This window comes from Trematomus bernacchii, unplaced genomic scaffold (genome assembly GCF_902827165.1).
Source record: "Trematomus bernacchii unplaced genomic scaffold, fTreBer1.1, whole genome shotgun sequence".
Taxonomy (NCBI): domain Eukaryota; kingdom Metazoa; phylum Chordata; class Actinopteri; order Perciformes; family Nototheniidae; genus Trematomus; species Trematomus bernacchii.
In genome coordinates this window covers 15,015,769-15,032,097 of record NW_022987739.1, presented here as the reverse complement: position 1 = coordinate 15,032,097, position 16,329 = coordinate 15,015,769, and the positions used below count along the sequence as shown (strand labels likewise).

Genomic DNA, 16,329 nt, shown 5'->3' with positions numbered 1-16,329 from the left:
TTCTCCTCTCTGACTGTCTGTCCTTTGTGCCAGAAATTAAGACAGACATCAAAACAATGAAGTAGGTTAACGAGGGGTTAGTAAAAAGACCTTTATCAGTATGTGGGACATATATCCTAATCCTACTTTAAAGGGGAGTACTGCCAAGGCTATAGGGATTATTAGGGGTCAACATTTTACCGATAATACCTTTGTTTTGTCTCTTGGCTGCTGTTCTTTAAAATCCATTATCCACACTGGACCCTTTTTGAGCCTTAAATTCTGTCTTTGGATAAGAGGGTGCACAGAACAGCCACAAAAACGAGCATCTGTAATCATTATGTTACCATGCAATCAGCCTGGTTTCCACAATGGCAACGGTTGTTAAGAGGAAAACATTTTCAGATCTCTGTACACCCACATGGTACAATGGAAAACGCTGCCAACGAGGAGGCAAATCTGCAGTACTAAATATACATTATGCAACACATTGACAGTAACCAGGGGAAGCACGGGTGAATCAGCCCTATTCTAACATGGCTGAGGTGTGGTTTTCATTCAATTACTCCTCATTTACATGTGTGCCGATGTTCCACTGCTTCAAACTCCTTCATTTTACTGCCAAACTGTTCGGGTAGTCTGCTCAAACTTTAGGACACTGTTTCATTTACATGAGCAAGATGCTCTTTCTATAAGCCTCCTGGACTTTTTTTGTATCGATTTGTTCCCATTTACAGCTGGTATTGCACCTCAGCTGTCAGAGGAGGGATCTCTCTGATCTCTCTTTCAACTATCTCTCTAAAGGGTCTCTCATGTGCTGAGGCTTTGTGTGGTTTCTCCCTGCATTGTTAGAGAGCAAAAACTTGCTTGGGAGCCAAGTTTGATGTGGGCCTGTAATGCCCATCATTTGCATTTGACAGCGAGTTTGAAACACATAGCCACTCTCCTTTTTGTTATACTGGATTATTATAAAGCAAGTTTACCCTCGGGTGGAAGTGTTTGAACTTCTATGCAGAAGCATTCTGAAAAGAAATGTGCTGTTGTGTGTACCTGCTTTTTTGATTTGCAGTATAATGAAGACTCAGAGTTAATGTTTGCTTTTAGGTGTTTATAAGTTATATTAACAGCTTATAATACAGCTCCATGTATTTCATTTTAGTTTATATTAGATTTGTCATCACATGCATTTCAACAAAATGAAGATAAGCTCCCGACCAGAAGTATAAAGTACATAATAAAGGAGTGCATACTGTATGGACAAGTGGAGGCGCAGGTTCAATTCCCAATGCAGTCAGCATGCCGCTGTGTCCCTGGGCAAGACACAATTCACCCCAAATTGCTCCTGTGGGGATTGCCCACAGTATTGAGTGTGTGTAAGTCGTTTGGGTAAAACAGCATGTGACATGTAATGTAATGTATAAAGGAATCAACAGAGTGAATAGTAGTGGGTATCTCAGAAAATGTTTATACATATGTTACAATTGAACTGTATAAACATTGTGATGTGAAAACACTGAACAAGATGTTTTCAATATAAACATGTGCATCACTTATTGATAATCAACTAATTTTTGTAATGTAAGTGTTAAAATGTCCATTTACAGTTGTAGCATGAGTTTCCTTCACAGTCTTCCCAAGTCGCACGGTTCCTGATGGTTCACATTCTTTGGTTTCCTACAGCTGACAGGCAGGGGCAGATATGGTAAACTGGAACATTCTCTAAAACAAGAGTTCAAATGTGTTTCACAAAACTCAAGACAAACATAATATTACCCTGTCAGGGTGGACTTAAAGGAATGTCATTTGGTTCTCCTGTAAAAAACAACAAAGTTGTGCATGTCTTTATGAATTGAGGAAAAATGAAAAAATGAAAAGAAGGAAGAGGAAGTTGACATTTCGAAAAAGTGATAGAGATAGAAATGTATCCATAGTTATACACATCACCCCCACTTCATCAGCTATTCCACTCCCTAGTCACTCCCAAGCCTAACCTGCTCAACCTGTCTGTACCTGGGTGTCAGGAGTGGGTGGGTGGCTTCTGTTGCAGTAGATTTCACTGAAGAGTAAGGAGGACACAGTATTTTCTTGTGTTGGATATTTTCTTAAAATATACAAAAAGCTGTTTCCTTATTGTATTTCTTGTCTTTTTTAATAGGAGGAGTTAGACGCCATGGAGGCAGACGGCACAGAGGACATTGAGTCTCTAATGGAAGACATGGACTACATCCCAGGCCACTTCCACCTGGACCTCAGCCTCAACTGTGATCCTGTGGGGCCTGTGAAGCTGAGACTCAGAGACACTTACCTGAAACAGGAGAGCCTGAGAGGGGAGCTGGAGGCTGAAGCTGGATATCTGCAGTACGCTGTCCGAAATCTGCTGGGTCTGCTGGCTTTCCACCTGGAACACTTTGACACAGCTGAGGAAATATTCAGGTGATCACACACTGCTTTTTGGTTGAAGGCAGAATATCCCTAACATACACTAAGTAAGAGTTTTGAGTACATGATGATTGTTGTGACATGATTTCACTACAGATCTTAGTTATGTGTTTTTTTCTGTTTCTAAAACAGAAATACCACACAGGTTAAAATGTGTCTCACTACATATGCTTAATATCTGTGAGCTGACCAAGAAATACCACACTGCATGTGTTCACAGCAACATGAAAGCAGCACAAAAGGCCAACCTCCCCTTTTACCTGCAATAGTCAAACATCAACCAAAGTCAAGACCCCCCTTTCATGAAGTCACGGTAGTTGACAGATTGAATGTTATCCCACAAATACAGAAATCTGCATACCAAACGTGCTGTTAATATGACCACACACACATTTGACTTGTTTGGCCTTTACCAGTGAAACATTAGGCATGATAAACAAAAGTACGAGTTCAAGAATAATGGATTTATTTCTTAATTTTATCTTGTCACCTTCTGCAGTTGTATGAAAAAGACTACTGCCCATGCTAACTACCCAATAACATGCGTAATAAACCGCAATGTTGTTCTAATGATTGAAATGTATATCCCTCCGATTAACTATTACTTTTTGTAGTTGGTATAGTACTCTCAAGTTTAAGATACTCATAACTTTGTATTTCACTAGTAAATTGTATTTGACTTGATTTTATCTTATCTATGCATCATTTTATGTACTTCCTCTTTGCTGCTACAAATCAGCCTATCCTGATACCTCGGTTCATTGGAATAACAAATGACCAGAGCCCATTGCATGCTAGCTTCTCTGTGAGGCTCGATAAAGGCACAGCAGTTCTTTCAACTAAATCTCAGTATACAGCTTACCATGTCTACCATTTTAGGATTGTTGTCATGCTAGTGTTCACACATTAGCACATTGAGGGGTGTTTAGTACATCTGGCAGAAATGTCCCCTAAAAAAAGGACAATAAAAAACAGATTCAAATTTGGTGATTAAAAGTCACAGTGACCTCTAACATGTAAATGCTAATAACGACAATTTTACACAAATATCTAGTAGGATAAAATGTTACATTTAGGTCAAACATGGATGAAAAACTGCAACTTGACTAGTTGGCGGAGGCAGATAAACTTGTGGTATTAATTATAATTTTAACCTTATGATGACATGAGATGAAAAACGAAAAATCAACCGAAGTTATCACAATTTATTCTCTGGGTAACATGAATGTTTGTACCAAATTTCATGGAAATCCATCTGATTGTTGTAGGAATATTTAAATTATTTTAAAATGTCTAACGGATTGATGCGTTACATAAAAGGTCAAGACATCACCAGTATTATTCATCTTCTGAGGACCATGAAGGTCTTTTCAATAATTGGATTTTTGTCAAAATAGGAACATAAAATAGTTCACTTATAAATCACTTTCAATATTGAAGACCCTTTTATGGAAGAAGCTTATTCTAACCTCTCTGTTTCGGTCTATATCTCTGTCTCTTGGCCTTTCAGGAGTATTTGTAAAGAAGACCCTGGTAACCTCAATGCCTGGGCCAATCTGGGCTACGTTTATGACAAGCTTGGGAGAGAGCTGGATGCGAGCGAGTGTGTGGAGAAAGTGTCCCACCTCATGGGCTTAGACGCTGGAGAGGCCTCTCAGGAGGAGACCAGGATCCTGGCGGCTCGATGCCTGGCGGAGCAGGCTTACGTTTATCCCTACGATGTGGAGCTGGACAGAGAAGAGGACCTGAGAGACAGACTGACAGCAGCATTGACGCTTTACAACAGAGCCCTGGACTATGGGGGTCATCTGGTGAGATTCACATGCAATATTTTTCTGCATAATTGAAATGTAAGCAGGAGCATTGAAACTATTACCCTACATCCATCATGCAATGTCTCCAAACATTCTAGCATTTAATTGGTTGGTATTTATGTTGATAATCCTTTAATATCATTAAATATACTTCTCGTCTATGATTCAATTGATCCGCCGTCTTTTACTGAAGTTTAAGGATTGGGCTATGCTCAGAAGATTTATAAATATGTAACTTGGTTCACAACAACTGATATACAAATAACATTCACATTTGTTAGTCTTCAGAACCCTTGTCCACAGCTTACTACTTTTCACGATCAAAGCAAAATGCTCTTTATTAAAGGTAGGGTAGGTAAGAATGGAGAAACCAAATCGAGAATTTGAAAGTACACAACCGGAAAAAATCTGCCCCTTCCTTCAGACTTCCTTACAGAGCCCCTCCTCCAACACACACGAATGCACACATGACCAATGAGGTTACGAGATAAGTTTGTGCACGAGATGGAAGGCTGACAGGCAGGTAGGCCATCCAGTTATTTTAGCCGGGCCAGCTCAGATGATTGGTCTAGCTTTTTACAGTACCACGGTTTCCACAGATGACATTTTTTTATGTATTTATTGTCAAAGCATTTAATGTATTCATTGCTATCTGGATGTTAAGAGCATTCCATGGAATATAACAAAAAGTGTTTCTGAAGTGAATTACCTACCCTACCTTTAAGGTGGAATAGCAATAAAACCAATGCAAATATGTATTCCTGTAAAATAAATATAATTGTATAACGTACTAAATACTTGTATGTATTGTTGTTTTTCAGATATCAGTAGAGGAAAAAAGAAGCTGGTATTTTAAAATGGCCACTATCTACATAAGGTACAAAACGAAAACATATGATGAACCACCACATCACATCATGTGTCATTTTTATTAAGTAACTTTCTCCCCGCAGACTTGACGACATAGTAAAGACCAAGGAGGACTCTGAATACTCCAGACTCTCTCACTACAATAAGGGTCTGAAGCTTCTCAAAGAAACATTAGATTCAGACAAATCGCAACACAAAGGTAAACACATCAGGTTTATCTGTGAGCTCTTTTGTACATTTAGAGGCGTAAAGTTGAACGTGAAGTGAAGCTGTGCTGACGTATTTACATGCTGCAAATATATGGGCCTACTTTAGTTCAAACCTTACATTGAAATCCATACAATGGAACCTCAACTATTGTAGTGTTTTAGTAATAACAAAGACTGTATTTAAGATGTTGTAACATACAGTAGTAGCAATTTCTTTAATCTAGAGGGAGACAAACAACACATGGTTGCTTTTGTCAGAAACTGGTATACACTCAGATTTTGGTATCTCCCCTCAGCTCTTGCCTGGTGTTATGTTGGCATCATGTTGGAGAGGAAGGAAGAGTTCACCACTGTTCCCATGTCCATACATGACTGTGGCTACTCTGCCTCTGATCCTCTATCCTGCTATGGAACTGTAAGTTAACTCACACATTGAGATATTTCACCAAATATCAGGCAAGCTTGGAGAATATAAGGGACTCCTATACAGTATGATAATCATTTGACTAAAATCAACCTGACATTATCAGTCAATATATTATACATTATACAGTTTCTTCCAGTAATAGAAAAAGCAGTTTAGCAGTTTGTTTCAAATGTATATTTGTGTATGGATTTTGCAATTGTACAGAGCTTTGGCAATACTGTATGTACATTATGGTCATGCTAATAAAGCTATTTGAGTTGAAATTGAATTGACAAAACCTGATTCAATAATGATGTCAAGTGATAATATTTGTATATATTCATCGTAACATACTTGTCTTTGTCCTTTAGGCCATAAACTTGGCCAGTGAGGATGCATTCACCCTGAACCTTCTGGCAAAGGTCTTCTTTCTGCTGGGCAAACATGAGATGGCCACAGGGATCTGCAACATGGCCCTGAACGTGCTCCCAGACCCAGAGCTCAACTGGCAGGCCTACTGCACCCGCGCTAAGGTACTGCCGCCCGGCAACGCATCCTGAAACCAAGCTGGCAACACCTACAACGTGAAATCCCTTTTAATGCAAGACAATTTGCATTAATTTGTCTGAAAGATGCACATAAATCCCAATTCCTGATGTTAATCACTGGTGTTGTCATTTGTGCATGGTACAGTATGTATTCAATAGGGCTGTTCAGATGAGAAACACATTGGCAATTGGCAATGCCATTGTTGAATAATAAATACAATATAACTAAATTAAATGTACTCAGTTGCGCTCGTTTCAGAATACAACTAAAATACAACAAATTGTTAGTTAAATTCAAGATGTTATTTCAAAATAATTCATTTTGCGAACAAATTGAGCATTGAACTGAACAAAAAAAGTACAAAAAGATTATTGTTATTACAGTTTGAAGTGCGGTTTTCTACTGATACTCTGTTACGATTGTCCTGAACTTCTTCGTCGACTGAAAGTTCAGTTGTTTTAATCTATAAAACAGTTTTATCCTCAAAGAATCATGCATATACAATTACTGATTATGCACGTAGAAAATCGTAGTTGATTTCGACCAACTTGCCGTACATTCAAATCCCTCAAGAAATCATCACAAAAACACAAGCGATATCAGTCTTTCGAGAAGTTTTCATTGCTCAAGCTGACATCACGATGACAGTTTAACAAATGTATATTGTGCAGCCTTAGTATTTATATTCCCTTATTTATTAAAAGTTTTTTTTTTTTCTTTAGATCAATGTGATGCTTTATGTCAGGGACCTGGAGAAGGCAAAATATGCTCAAGGTGGAATTCCAGACCGACAGAAACTAGTTGAGGCCAGAAAAGATTTGGACAAGGTCCTGACTGTACGTCCGTGTCTGCGGACTCACCTGGAGATGGCACAGGTAAAGACACAAACTAATAATGAGCAATAAAGATAGATTTCTAAATATAGATTAAATACAAACATAATTCATGTCTTTTCTTTTTAGGTGTACTACTACATGGGTGTAGATGCCCTTCAGGAGAGCCTTTTGGTAGATGAGGGCGCAGTGAACAGTGCGTTGGTGAGTCTGTCCCATGCCCTTCAGTTTGAGCTGGGGGACAGCCTGCCGGACCTGCACGTGCTCAGAGGACGCTGCCTCCTGCTGAAGGGCGAGGAGCAGAACGCTGCAGACTGCTTCAAACTGGCTGTGGAGCTGGAGAGGCCGGGCAGCACGGACACCACGGCCCTGCGCTGCCTCCTGCAGGCTCTCCTGACTCTGTTCATGCTGGGAGGCCCTGACCCAAGCCTCGCCATCGCCCAACTGGAGCTGTGGGTGCAAAAGGCAGAGGGGAAGTACCCTAAGGACGTTGTAAAATCCGAGCTCAGGTGCCTCTACAGGACTCACACAGAGGAGGTCACAGAGCTATCCCGCTCTCTGATCAGGACAGGCAGACTGGTCCTAGTGAGGAGGCTGCTGGAAACAGTGGTGCCTAAACAACTGGTGAAGAAGAGACCAGTGGCTCGGTCTTACTCCTATACATGAAGCTAAATTGTGACATACAAGCACATGAGCTGACATGCAGTAACAAAAACTTCTTTACAGCATTTCACAGATTAAAATGAACAGTATACAGCAACAGTATATATATATTTTTTGTGATTCTTCCATTATTAAGATTTTTAGAAGAGCCTTTTGGCAAGGTTGGACCTACAAGCTTAATACAGTTGGAGTGTTAAACTGAAAAGGATTTTGCTTTTCAGGGTTACTTCTAGGTGGAAACATGTTTTTTTCATATTAAATTAGATGCCCCCTTTTGAGAGCATTGACGAATTTAAGAAATAATAGTTTGGTGTATTAATAATGAAATGACTGTGGTCAGGATGCCCTTTTAGCCCTTCCATCTTGGCTATGTAAATGATCATTTGGACGTTTTATTGCTGCTTAGTAATACTTAAATCATGTCTAAAACAGTGTTATATTTCAATGTGTTATCACTGATTACCAGAAGAGGGTAGTATACAACACTACGATGTATCTGGCTATTAATAAAAGACTCATTTTTAAGCACTCGTTATGTTATCTGTTCTTTATCTACAGACAAAAACATTACATTAAACACTGGAATAAATGAATACAGGGCACCAGGGGACACTGACTGTTTGGAAGTGTGGATAGTGTGGATGTTGTTTGGCCATTGCAGTTCCAGATCTCAGCCACAACTGTGGAAACAGCTTCCAGCCTGATGAGGTATTCATGATGGCATGTCTTCCTGTCAACACAAAAACAAATATAGAGAGAGCTTAGTTACCTGTGCACTTTATTTATTTACTCCACTCACATTTCATTGTAACAAAAGATAGCTGCAAGGAAATTCCCTGTAATAAATCATACAAATGAATCTCAACTATATTAGAATCATGGCTGGAGATGTTATTGTGTAAGAGACAACTTGGCTTTTATGGTAGCAAGCAATATGTTATTGATTTACATTTGTTCATTACATTCATGCCAGGCACAACATATCTCCTTGATTTAAAAAACTAAAGAAAACTTCTTTTTTGCTGGGATACTACAGTTTGCCCCTCCTGCATCCTCTCTCAATTATCGTGAGACAGAAATATAGAAAAACCGTATGACACCTGTAAAAACAGATTTCTGATGTCATGTTCATTTAAAGCTTGAAACTACAAAAAAGTGATGTAGTGATATAATAGGAGAGCACATGTTAAGCTATGTTATGTGGAACCTCTGTCTACTAGGATGAATCAATTATAATGCAAATGTTCTTTTGGAAAACGTAACCAACTTAACTGCGGTCATATCTTATCGTCAAATAGGTTTTACTTAAAACACAAAGGTTGCAACCTCAGCTTATAATTTCACTACGAAACACATGAAGTGGATCCCAACAGAGTCAAACACAGGTATGAGGTAAGGTAAGAAACAATTAGCCATGACAACCGTGCATTCATTTTCACCGTCCTTAAAAACGTTCACAATCCTTTGCAATGACAGTGTCTGACTGGTTTGCCACACCTGTGTTAACATAAAAACGGCACAATGCTGTTGATGCTGTTTCGACCTTCCCTTGCCTTTGGGTTCAGGCAGGTTCTGCAGCATTGTTTGGGCTTACTTGCCCAATGCATGAGGTGCCGCTCCTCATACAAGGCATATTCCCCCTGCAATTGGACGTGACAACAAGGCTTTCAGCTTAATCAGGTGAGATTTTTAAATGTTGCTGTCAAGAAATTAAACTTATTTTAAAAGTAAAATGAAAGCTGATTCTCAAATTTGGCAGCTTACATGATCCAGTGAAGAGGAGGTAAAGGAGGGACAAAAAGTGTTTATTATAATTGTATTTTTAACATAGCCACATGCATCATATTCGCAAATCATTGTAACCTTATCACAAAAACAGAAACGTTTTTTTCTGAATACTACAAGTTACTACTGGGCCATATATAGATCAAATTCACAGCTACTTAAATGTAATGAAAGAATAACTGAAATACAAAAAAAAAGAAAAGGATCTGCTTGTATTACATTTCTATAAATACATGGAAATCATCTGTGTTTGTATCATGGTGGCTCCTCCTGGGTCCATGGCTATTTAAAAGGCAAACTGCGGTCATTCACTCGGTAACAGCAGCACTCACATCAGTGCTGCCCAGGCCTCAAAGACTCAAGCTCACACACCCTGAGGAGTGCTGTGTACACTAGCTTATCTGAAGCAATGTGAAGAGACCTTTCCCTGTCACTGCAACTTCCTCCTATGTTCTCAATATCTACATTGGCTTTAGATGATCAATTTATTATATATTTTTGATGAACTATGGAGGATGTTCATTCTACTGACTACACACAGAAATCAAGGCTGAATTAGTCTAACCATACGCAGTGGCATCTGATGATAATCATACTCTAATAAGTTGTTGCTGATATGAAATTAATATAAACCGGTGTTTCTATGATTATAATATTTAGGACCTCAATAAATTGTGATTTATATCACAATAGAGCCGTCCGCGTCTGTGAGTCATTCTGTACATTTGTGTGCATCGGCTTCACTTAGCCATCTAAAAAACATTATGCCCAAACTGAAATAAATATTCTCCTAACCTTAACAAGTGAATAGCCTACACCACGACTCATCCTGTTGCTTATTTTTTGAAGACTTTTTCACACAAAAGATATAGAATAATTCTCGAGAAATGTCCTGTTTCTTATCTTCTATGAAATCCAGATTCTTTAAGGATTAAATATGTATATTACATTCCTCATATGTGTAACTTTTAAATGATTTAACCTAGATGTTCTTGCTAAACCAACTTTCTGTGTGTTGACAGGTTCATTTCTATCCAGCTGTGGTGAAGTTACAGAGCCAATGGCATACCCTTTGACAGACTGGAACACGGGCCTCTTTGACTGTTGTGAGGACAGCAGCACCTGTAAGAATCAACACCACAACCTTCAATCCTATTCATTCAAATTACTGTCAGATTCATTTGTAAAAGGCTTCAATGTTTTACTAATTTGTGTTTTATTCTTTAATCTAATAGACCAGTTACACTTGATATTACACATCTATTAAAACTGCTTGTTTTTCAGGTTGCTATGGTTTCTGGTGCTGCCCTTGTCTGGCCTGCACAGTTTCAGGGAGGTTTGGAGAGAACCGTTGTCTCCCATTATGTGACATGCTCAGCCCCGCTATCACAGCCGCCTTCGGCCTGCCGCTGTGTGTGCCTCCTGCAGCGCTGGCTCTACGGGTCGGCATTCGACACAGATACGGTATCAAGGTAAACATCGACAGAAAATGTAGCCTGTATGATTATTTATACACTTGAATTAAGCATGAATAATGATATAGCCTACATTATTGAGGTTCAAGAAAACATGTTTGTCATGTTCTCTGTTCACATATTAAAACATAATTGGAACAACTACACTGAAACAACTGAAACGATGACTTAAATTAAATGTAGGCTATTATGTCAACAGATTTCACATAACTGTAATAGGTTAGTTAAAAGCAATAACATCAAGTTGAACCTAATCATTTTAGATTAAAATAAAATAAAATAATTTGTAAAATGTAATATTATTGCTTTCAACTAACCTAATAGAGTTATGTGAAATCTGTTGACATAATCCCTTTTATTAAAATCAACATTTTAGTTTTTTCATTGTAGATAATGTAAGACTAAAAAATAACAAGAACACATTTATTTAAAAAAAAAGGGCCTTATCAGTACTCTGGTTCTCCACAGGGTTCCCTTTGTAACGACATCGCGAGTTCCTGTTTCTGTGAGTGGTGCTCCTGGTGCCAGATGAATCGGGAGTTAAAGTTTCGCAAGAAAAACAATGTGGTCATTGTCAACATGCAGCCTCCTCCAGTCATGAGTGTTCCTCCTGGTTTCATTGTCCAACCAGGAGTTAGATACTGAGCCTTGCAGCTTCTCATTGGTCTGCTCTGTCTTGTGAACAACGTTTGATTTAGCTCAGATTATCGGTGGTGTTGAGGTCCTTCAGTGTAAAACATTTTTATTTGTGTCTAGGTGTGGGAGACAGTGCTTGTTTTACCTTGCTTTATTTTTTTCAGTATTGTAATACTTTTTGAATCATGTCTCTTTGGCATTAACGCATGCGGGTTCAATTTCAGTCCCATATTGCCACAATAATGAAAATCATGCCAATGTGGAAATTGGTAGAAATGATCAGTTACTTTTTAAAGACTAAGGGAAGTGTTGTAAATGTCTCAAGATGACGGATCGGGAGAACTCACATTAAAGAAGAGGTCTTCGATTGTTTCCTGAACATTTCCAAAACACTTTTCCCTTTCTCTCGGGTTCTAAGGAAGTTTACCCAATGGCTTTTTGAAGGATATTTAAACCACTGTGGATTTGTCTCAATATGTGTAGATTTTATTTTTATTTTGAAGTATTTGTTTTTAATCTACATGCAGCATTTATTGCATAAAAGTTACAAAAAGTATTTTCTAGAAAATTGATTCTTTGTTTCTTCAATCCTTACATGATTTTGTGAAGTGAAGTTTTTCCATTTACCAGTTAACATCTAATACTGAGTTGACTGAGTTTCTTAACATAATAATAAAGAATCAGATTTTGTTTAATTGCTTATTAAAAACCTCTGATTCATTCGTGTTGCCTGTGAGAGGAGTAAGTTGGTGTCTGTGTGTTGGTCTTAGAAAAATAACAGCAATGAATACTTTTTTATAAATTATTATGACAAGAGGTCTGAATATATTCAAGGCGAGGATCATGTGGATACTGGGGGATGGCAGGACAACAGTTTTGTTTTTTTTGGCCTCAAATGTCAGAAACTGGGTCACACAGACAGAACTGACCTCACTTGGGGGATGCTTTTTTCCTCAAGAGTTGCATCCATGGAAACACCCTGATTTACAGTTCATCACTGTGTCCAATGAGTCTCCACAATCGTATTAGTATAAGGTAAAAACGCTTAATATATAAAATGAAAATACATTTACAGAAGAAAGGAAAAATAAAACATGACAAAAGCAAGAATTGACATAGTGTGAAGACAACTGGTAATGCCAGGACACACATCTAACAGGCGTTGTCTGGTGCACACCTAGAACTCACTCTCTGTTTAGACTGTCAATGGAAATCAGTGGAGGAATGTAACAAAGTACATTTACTCAGGTATCATACTTAAGGACAATTTTGACATGCATGCTTGTACTATACTTGAGTATTTCCATGTAATGCTAATAATATTTTTACTGCACTACATTTTGGAGGCAAGTATTGTACTTTCTACTCAAATGCATGTATTAAATACTTATAGTTATTGACTTTGTACATAGGAAAACACATGATGTGATGCAATACTTTGATTTGAATATTCACAGTATTTCAAAAAGTATCCAAAATTGGCTCCACATTGCCAAACTACAACATTAAAATGATTTGAAATGTAAATGTATTTGCTACTGATAAAAACAGAATAATATTATTCTACAACACTGTACAGATAGCATAATGAGAACTTTTCTTTTGATACACAAAGTACATTTTACTGTTAATACTTTCGTATATATTATTATATTATTCAATTCAGGATGTTTACTTGTATTGGAGTGTTTTAAGACCACATTAATTCAATTTTTATTTTCACACAGTAAAGGACCTGAGTACTTTTTCCACCACTAATGGAATGCAAATTGCTTCATGTAAATAAGCCTTGAATGACTTCTTCAGACCTCTTTTGAAACAAGAGTTAAATAACCTGATCTACTCTCAAAATCTGCTATTTGAAAGTCACATATGAGTCAAAGTTAAAGATTCTCAAATGTTTCAAATTAAAAAAGAAACATTATAAATATAATTTTAATTTATCCTTTTCTCTTATCAGAGGAGGAAAACATGTTACAATAGAAAAGAATACCCTGTTTTCAAACACACATACATTGGAAACGTTTTATCCATAAATGATAACCATATATAAATACAAATCACTTTTAAAAAACATGATGGTCAAACCTTTCTCCACAAGTGGTTTTGTTGTCAGTAATTCGGGTCAATGGATTCAGGTTTGCAGCTTTGTTTCTAACTTCTGCCGTCCGACATGCAAAACATACCACACCCAAACAAAGTCGCATCCTTTCATTTTTTGACAGCTCCAGAGTCGCCAAGAGTGTTTCCAGCTCCATCAGGTAAAATATATATTTAGTAATGGTTGATTATAAGTTTAATGCAGGCAGTAAAAGGGAATTTACCAGTATAAGAGCAGTTTTTGAAATGTATATTAACCACAGGCATCCTGGGTTATTCTGAATGTCACCAGTTGATTTGTGTTAAACTAACTATAAAAAAGAAATACAGTATACTAAATCTTCAATTTATCCGTCATCGTGGTTGTACCAAGAGACTTCATCTTATTTTAAGTTGTTGTATTTATTTTTGAAAGGATATCATTAACATTCTTTTATTTGTGTAATACTGACATAGATGTAGCATCAATTTAGAAATTGAATTATACTGTACTATAAGGACATAATTCACCATTATCTTTGGTTAAACACAAAATACTTATTGCCTTTTCTATTCTGTTTATTTAAAGATAGTTGTTGGTTGTTTGCCTCTATTTTCTATTAACCTCTAAAATGTATGCAGTATAAATGTGAGGAGGGTCATCTTTTACTGCACTTTATTTTGGCAATTTTTATTCAAAGGTCCTCTTAATAACCGGAAAATAGATTGTTTGCCCCAGTGGCTGTTCTACTCTTAATGTTTCAAAGCTGAGCACAGTTCATTTTCATTCAAATAAGTTATGCAAAGCGCATCAAAAATCTAATTTAAATTATCTGTTGAAAGATAAATATAGTGCAAAAACTATGTTTTCAGAGTTCTCCAACTGAATAAGTGGTATGAGACTTACAGAATGAGCTTTTTGTTTATCAGAAGTGTATTTTGCTTTGCACTGATTTTTGTGTTTACAGGTTAATTGTTCACTGTGTAGCTCAATTTATCCAACATCCGATGGGAGCCCCACCACCTGAGAAAGAGTGGAGCAGCGATCTCTTTGACTGCTTTGAGGACCAGGCTACATGTAAGAAATAAAACCATGACTTAAAACTTTTTTTTTTCAATATCAAACCCTAATTTAGCAAGCATCTCTGTCGGTGTATCTCCCTGTTTTTTTCAGGTTGCTACGGCTTCTGGTGTGTCCCTTTTCTGGCCTGCACTGTTACAGGACGGTTGGGTGAAAACCGTTTACTCCCACTATGTGACATACTGAGCATGAGTGGAATTCCTGTCTATGTGCCTCCAGCAGTCCTGTCTGTTAGGGTTGCCATGCGAAACAGATACCATATCAAGGTAGGATGCTTGTAAGCCTATGTATACTAGATGTCACAAAACAAATTTCATAAAAGTAAAAAAATGTAACTTAATAAACATATTTTTGTTTGGTTCTCTGCAGGGTTCTCTCTGTGAAGACATGTGTGTGTCCTGTTTGTGTCAGTGGTGCTCCTGGTGTCAGATGCATCGTGAGTTAAAACATCGCAATAAAACTCCTAATGTCATCGTCGTGCAAAGTCAACCCATTATACAAATGCAGCCTGCTCCAATGATGATGGTTCCTCAAGCTGGATATGTGATCCAACCAGGAGTCACCGTGATATCAAACTGAGCTCTGTGGACTCTCTTGTGTCCGTCTGCCTTGTGAAGGAAGTTCAGCTCAGGCTGCTGTCTGTTTTATTAACATCTATATATCTAAGTGCATGTTTATCAAGTGTAATTACACTGCAATCTCTTTAAAGTGTGTCTCTTTTTGTCAAAAGTATAGAGATTTATTGTTCTTTTCTTTTTAACTATAATGACAAACCTTGTTTCAAATCTCTTGGGAAAAGTACTTTGCATGTATTTGGTCAAGGATAAAAAAAGCTTGTGGTTTTTTGAATTTTTACCCAAATTAATTGAGTGTGGTCTATTAATAAAGGAAATAATAAAGTTGTAGAATGAGGAATAAAGTAGGCCTACTACTCAGCGTCTTCATTGTAAGTGCACTTCATCCTAAAGGCCAACAGAGGGCACTCTGTGATCCAGATTGATGGTCAAAAGACATCATTAACTACAAAGGGGGATGCAAGGACCCTCCCCATACCAGATAGTATTACTACATTGAATAAGACATATTTAGGATTTTTGGGCTTTTACTGATTTTCATCAATATTTTTATAAAATAACATGAAACTGCTATAGTACAAATCAGCAGTGTTTTTTTTAATTAAAACTTTTATAATCTGACTCTTATACTCTAATGACAGTCCTTCACATACATGTTATGTGAATATGTTATATAAGAAGTTTTTGTTGAAACCTTTTCTATAGTCTCCATGTCATGTGACACATTCACTCCAAATCAATGCACAATTCTTTTTCTACACTTGACGAGTAGGAAACACCTCCTGCTGTTTTTTATTGAAAATTCTTAATTATTTTATGCTGTCCATTATCTAATTCTGGCACTCCAAAACAATGCAGCATTGTATCACTTTACAGGACAAGGACATACCTTTCATTGGATTTTAGTTGATCTTCTATTTAGATGGATATTTGAAT

General features: G+C 37.4%; 2 protein-coding genes across 2 annotated transcripts; both read left to right on the top strand.

Moving 5' to 3' along the window:
- Window positions 1-1,956: 1,956 nt before the first annotated feature.
- Window positions 1,957-8,290, top strand: ttc22 (tetratricopeptide repeat domain 22). The gene is made up of 9 exons (XM_034147907.1): window positions 1,957-2,042; window positions 2,135-2,412; window positions 3,929-4,229; window positions 5,054-5,109; window positions 5,186-5,301; window positions 5,608-5,726; window positions 6,089-6,250; window positions 6,989-7,141; window positions 7,229-8,290. The coding sequence occupies exons 2-9, from the start codon at window positions 2,150-2,152 to the stop codon at window positions 7,763-7,765; spliced, it is 1,707 nt and encodes a 568-aa protein (XP_034003798.1). The 5' UTR covers window positions 1,957-2,042; window positions 2,135-2,149; the 3' UTR covers window positions 7,766-8,290.
- Window positions 8,291-9,337: 1,047 nt separating this feature from the next.
- On the top strand, window positions 9,338-12,360 carry LOC117495168 (cornifelin homolog B-like). The gene is made up of 4 exons (XM_034146287.1): window positions 9,338-9,442; window positions 10,570-10,671; window positions 10,832-11,019; window positions 11,491-12,360. Exons 2-4 carry the CDS (start codon window positions 10,608-10,610, stop codon window positions 11,665-11,667), a joined length of 429 nt encoding a protein of 142 aa, XP_034002178.1. The 5' UTR covers window positions 9,338-9,442; window positions 10,570-10,607; the 3' UTR covers window positions 11,668-12,360.
- The last annotated feature ends 3,969 nt before the right edge of the window (window positions 12,361-16,329 follow it).

Excerpts from the sequence above, each read along its gene's own strand:
- ttc22 (XM_034147907.1), top strand. The coding sequence starts at position 2,150 with ATGGAGGCAGACGGCACAGAGGACATTGAGTCTCTAATGGAAGACATG. Across the intron at positions 4,230-5,053 it reads TGGACTATGGGGGTCATCTG|ATATCAGTAGAGGAAAAAAG; the intron begins GTGAGATTCACA and ends GTTGTTTTTCAG. Across the intron at positions 5,302-5,607 it reads AGACAAATCGCAACACAAAG|CTCTTGCCTGGTGTTATGTT; the intron begins GTAAACACATCA and ends ATCTCCCCTCAG.
- LOC117495168 (XM_034146287.1), top strand. The coding sequence starts at position 10,608 with ATGGCATACCCTTTGACAGACTGGAACACGGGCCTCTTTGACTGTTGT. Across the intron at positions 10,672-10,831 it reads TTGTGAGGACAGCAGCACCT|GTTGCTATGGTTTCTGGTGC; the intron begins GTAAGAATCAAC and ends CTTGTTTTTCAG. Across the intron at positions 11,020-11,490 it reads GACACAGATACGGTATCAAG|GGTTCCCTTTGTAACGACAT; the intron begins GTAAACATCGAC and ends GGTTCTCCACAG.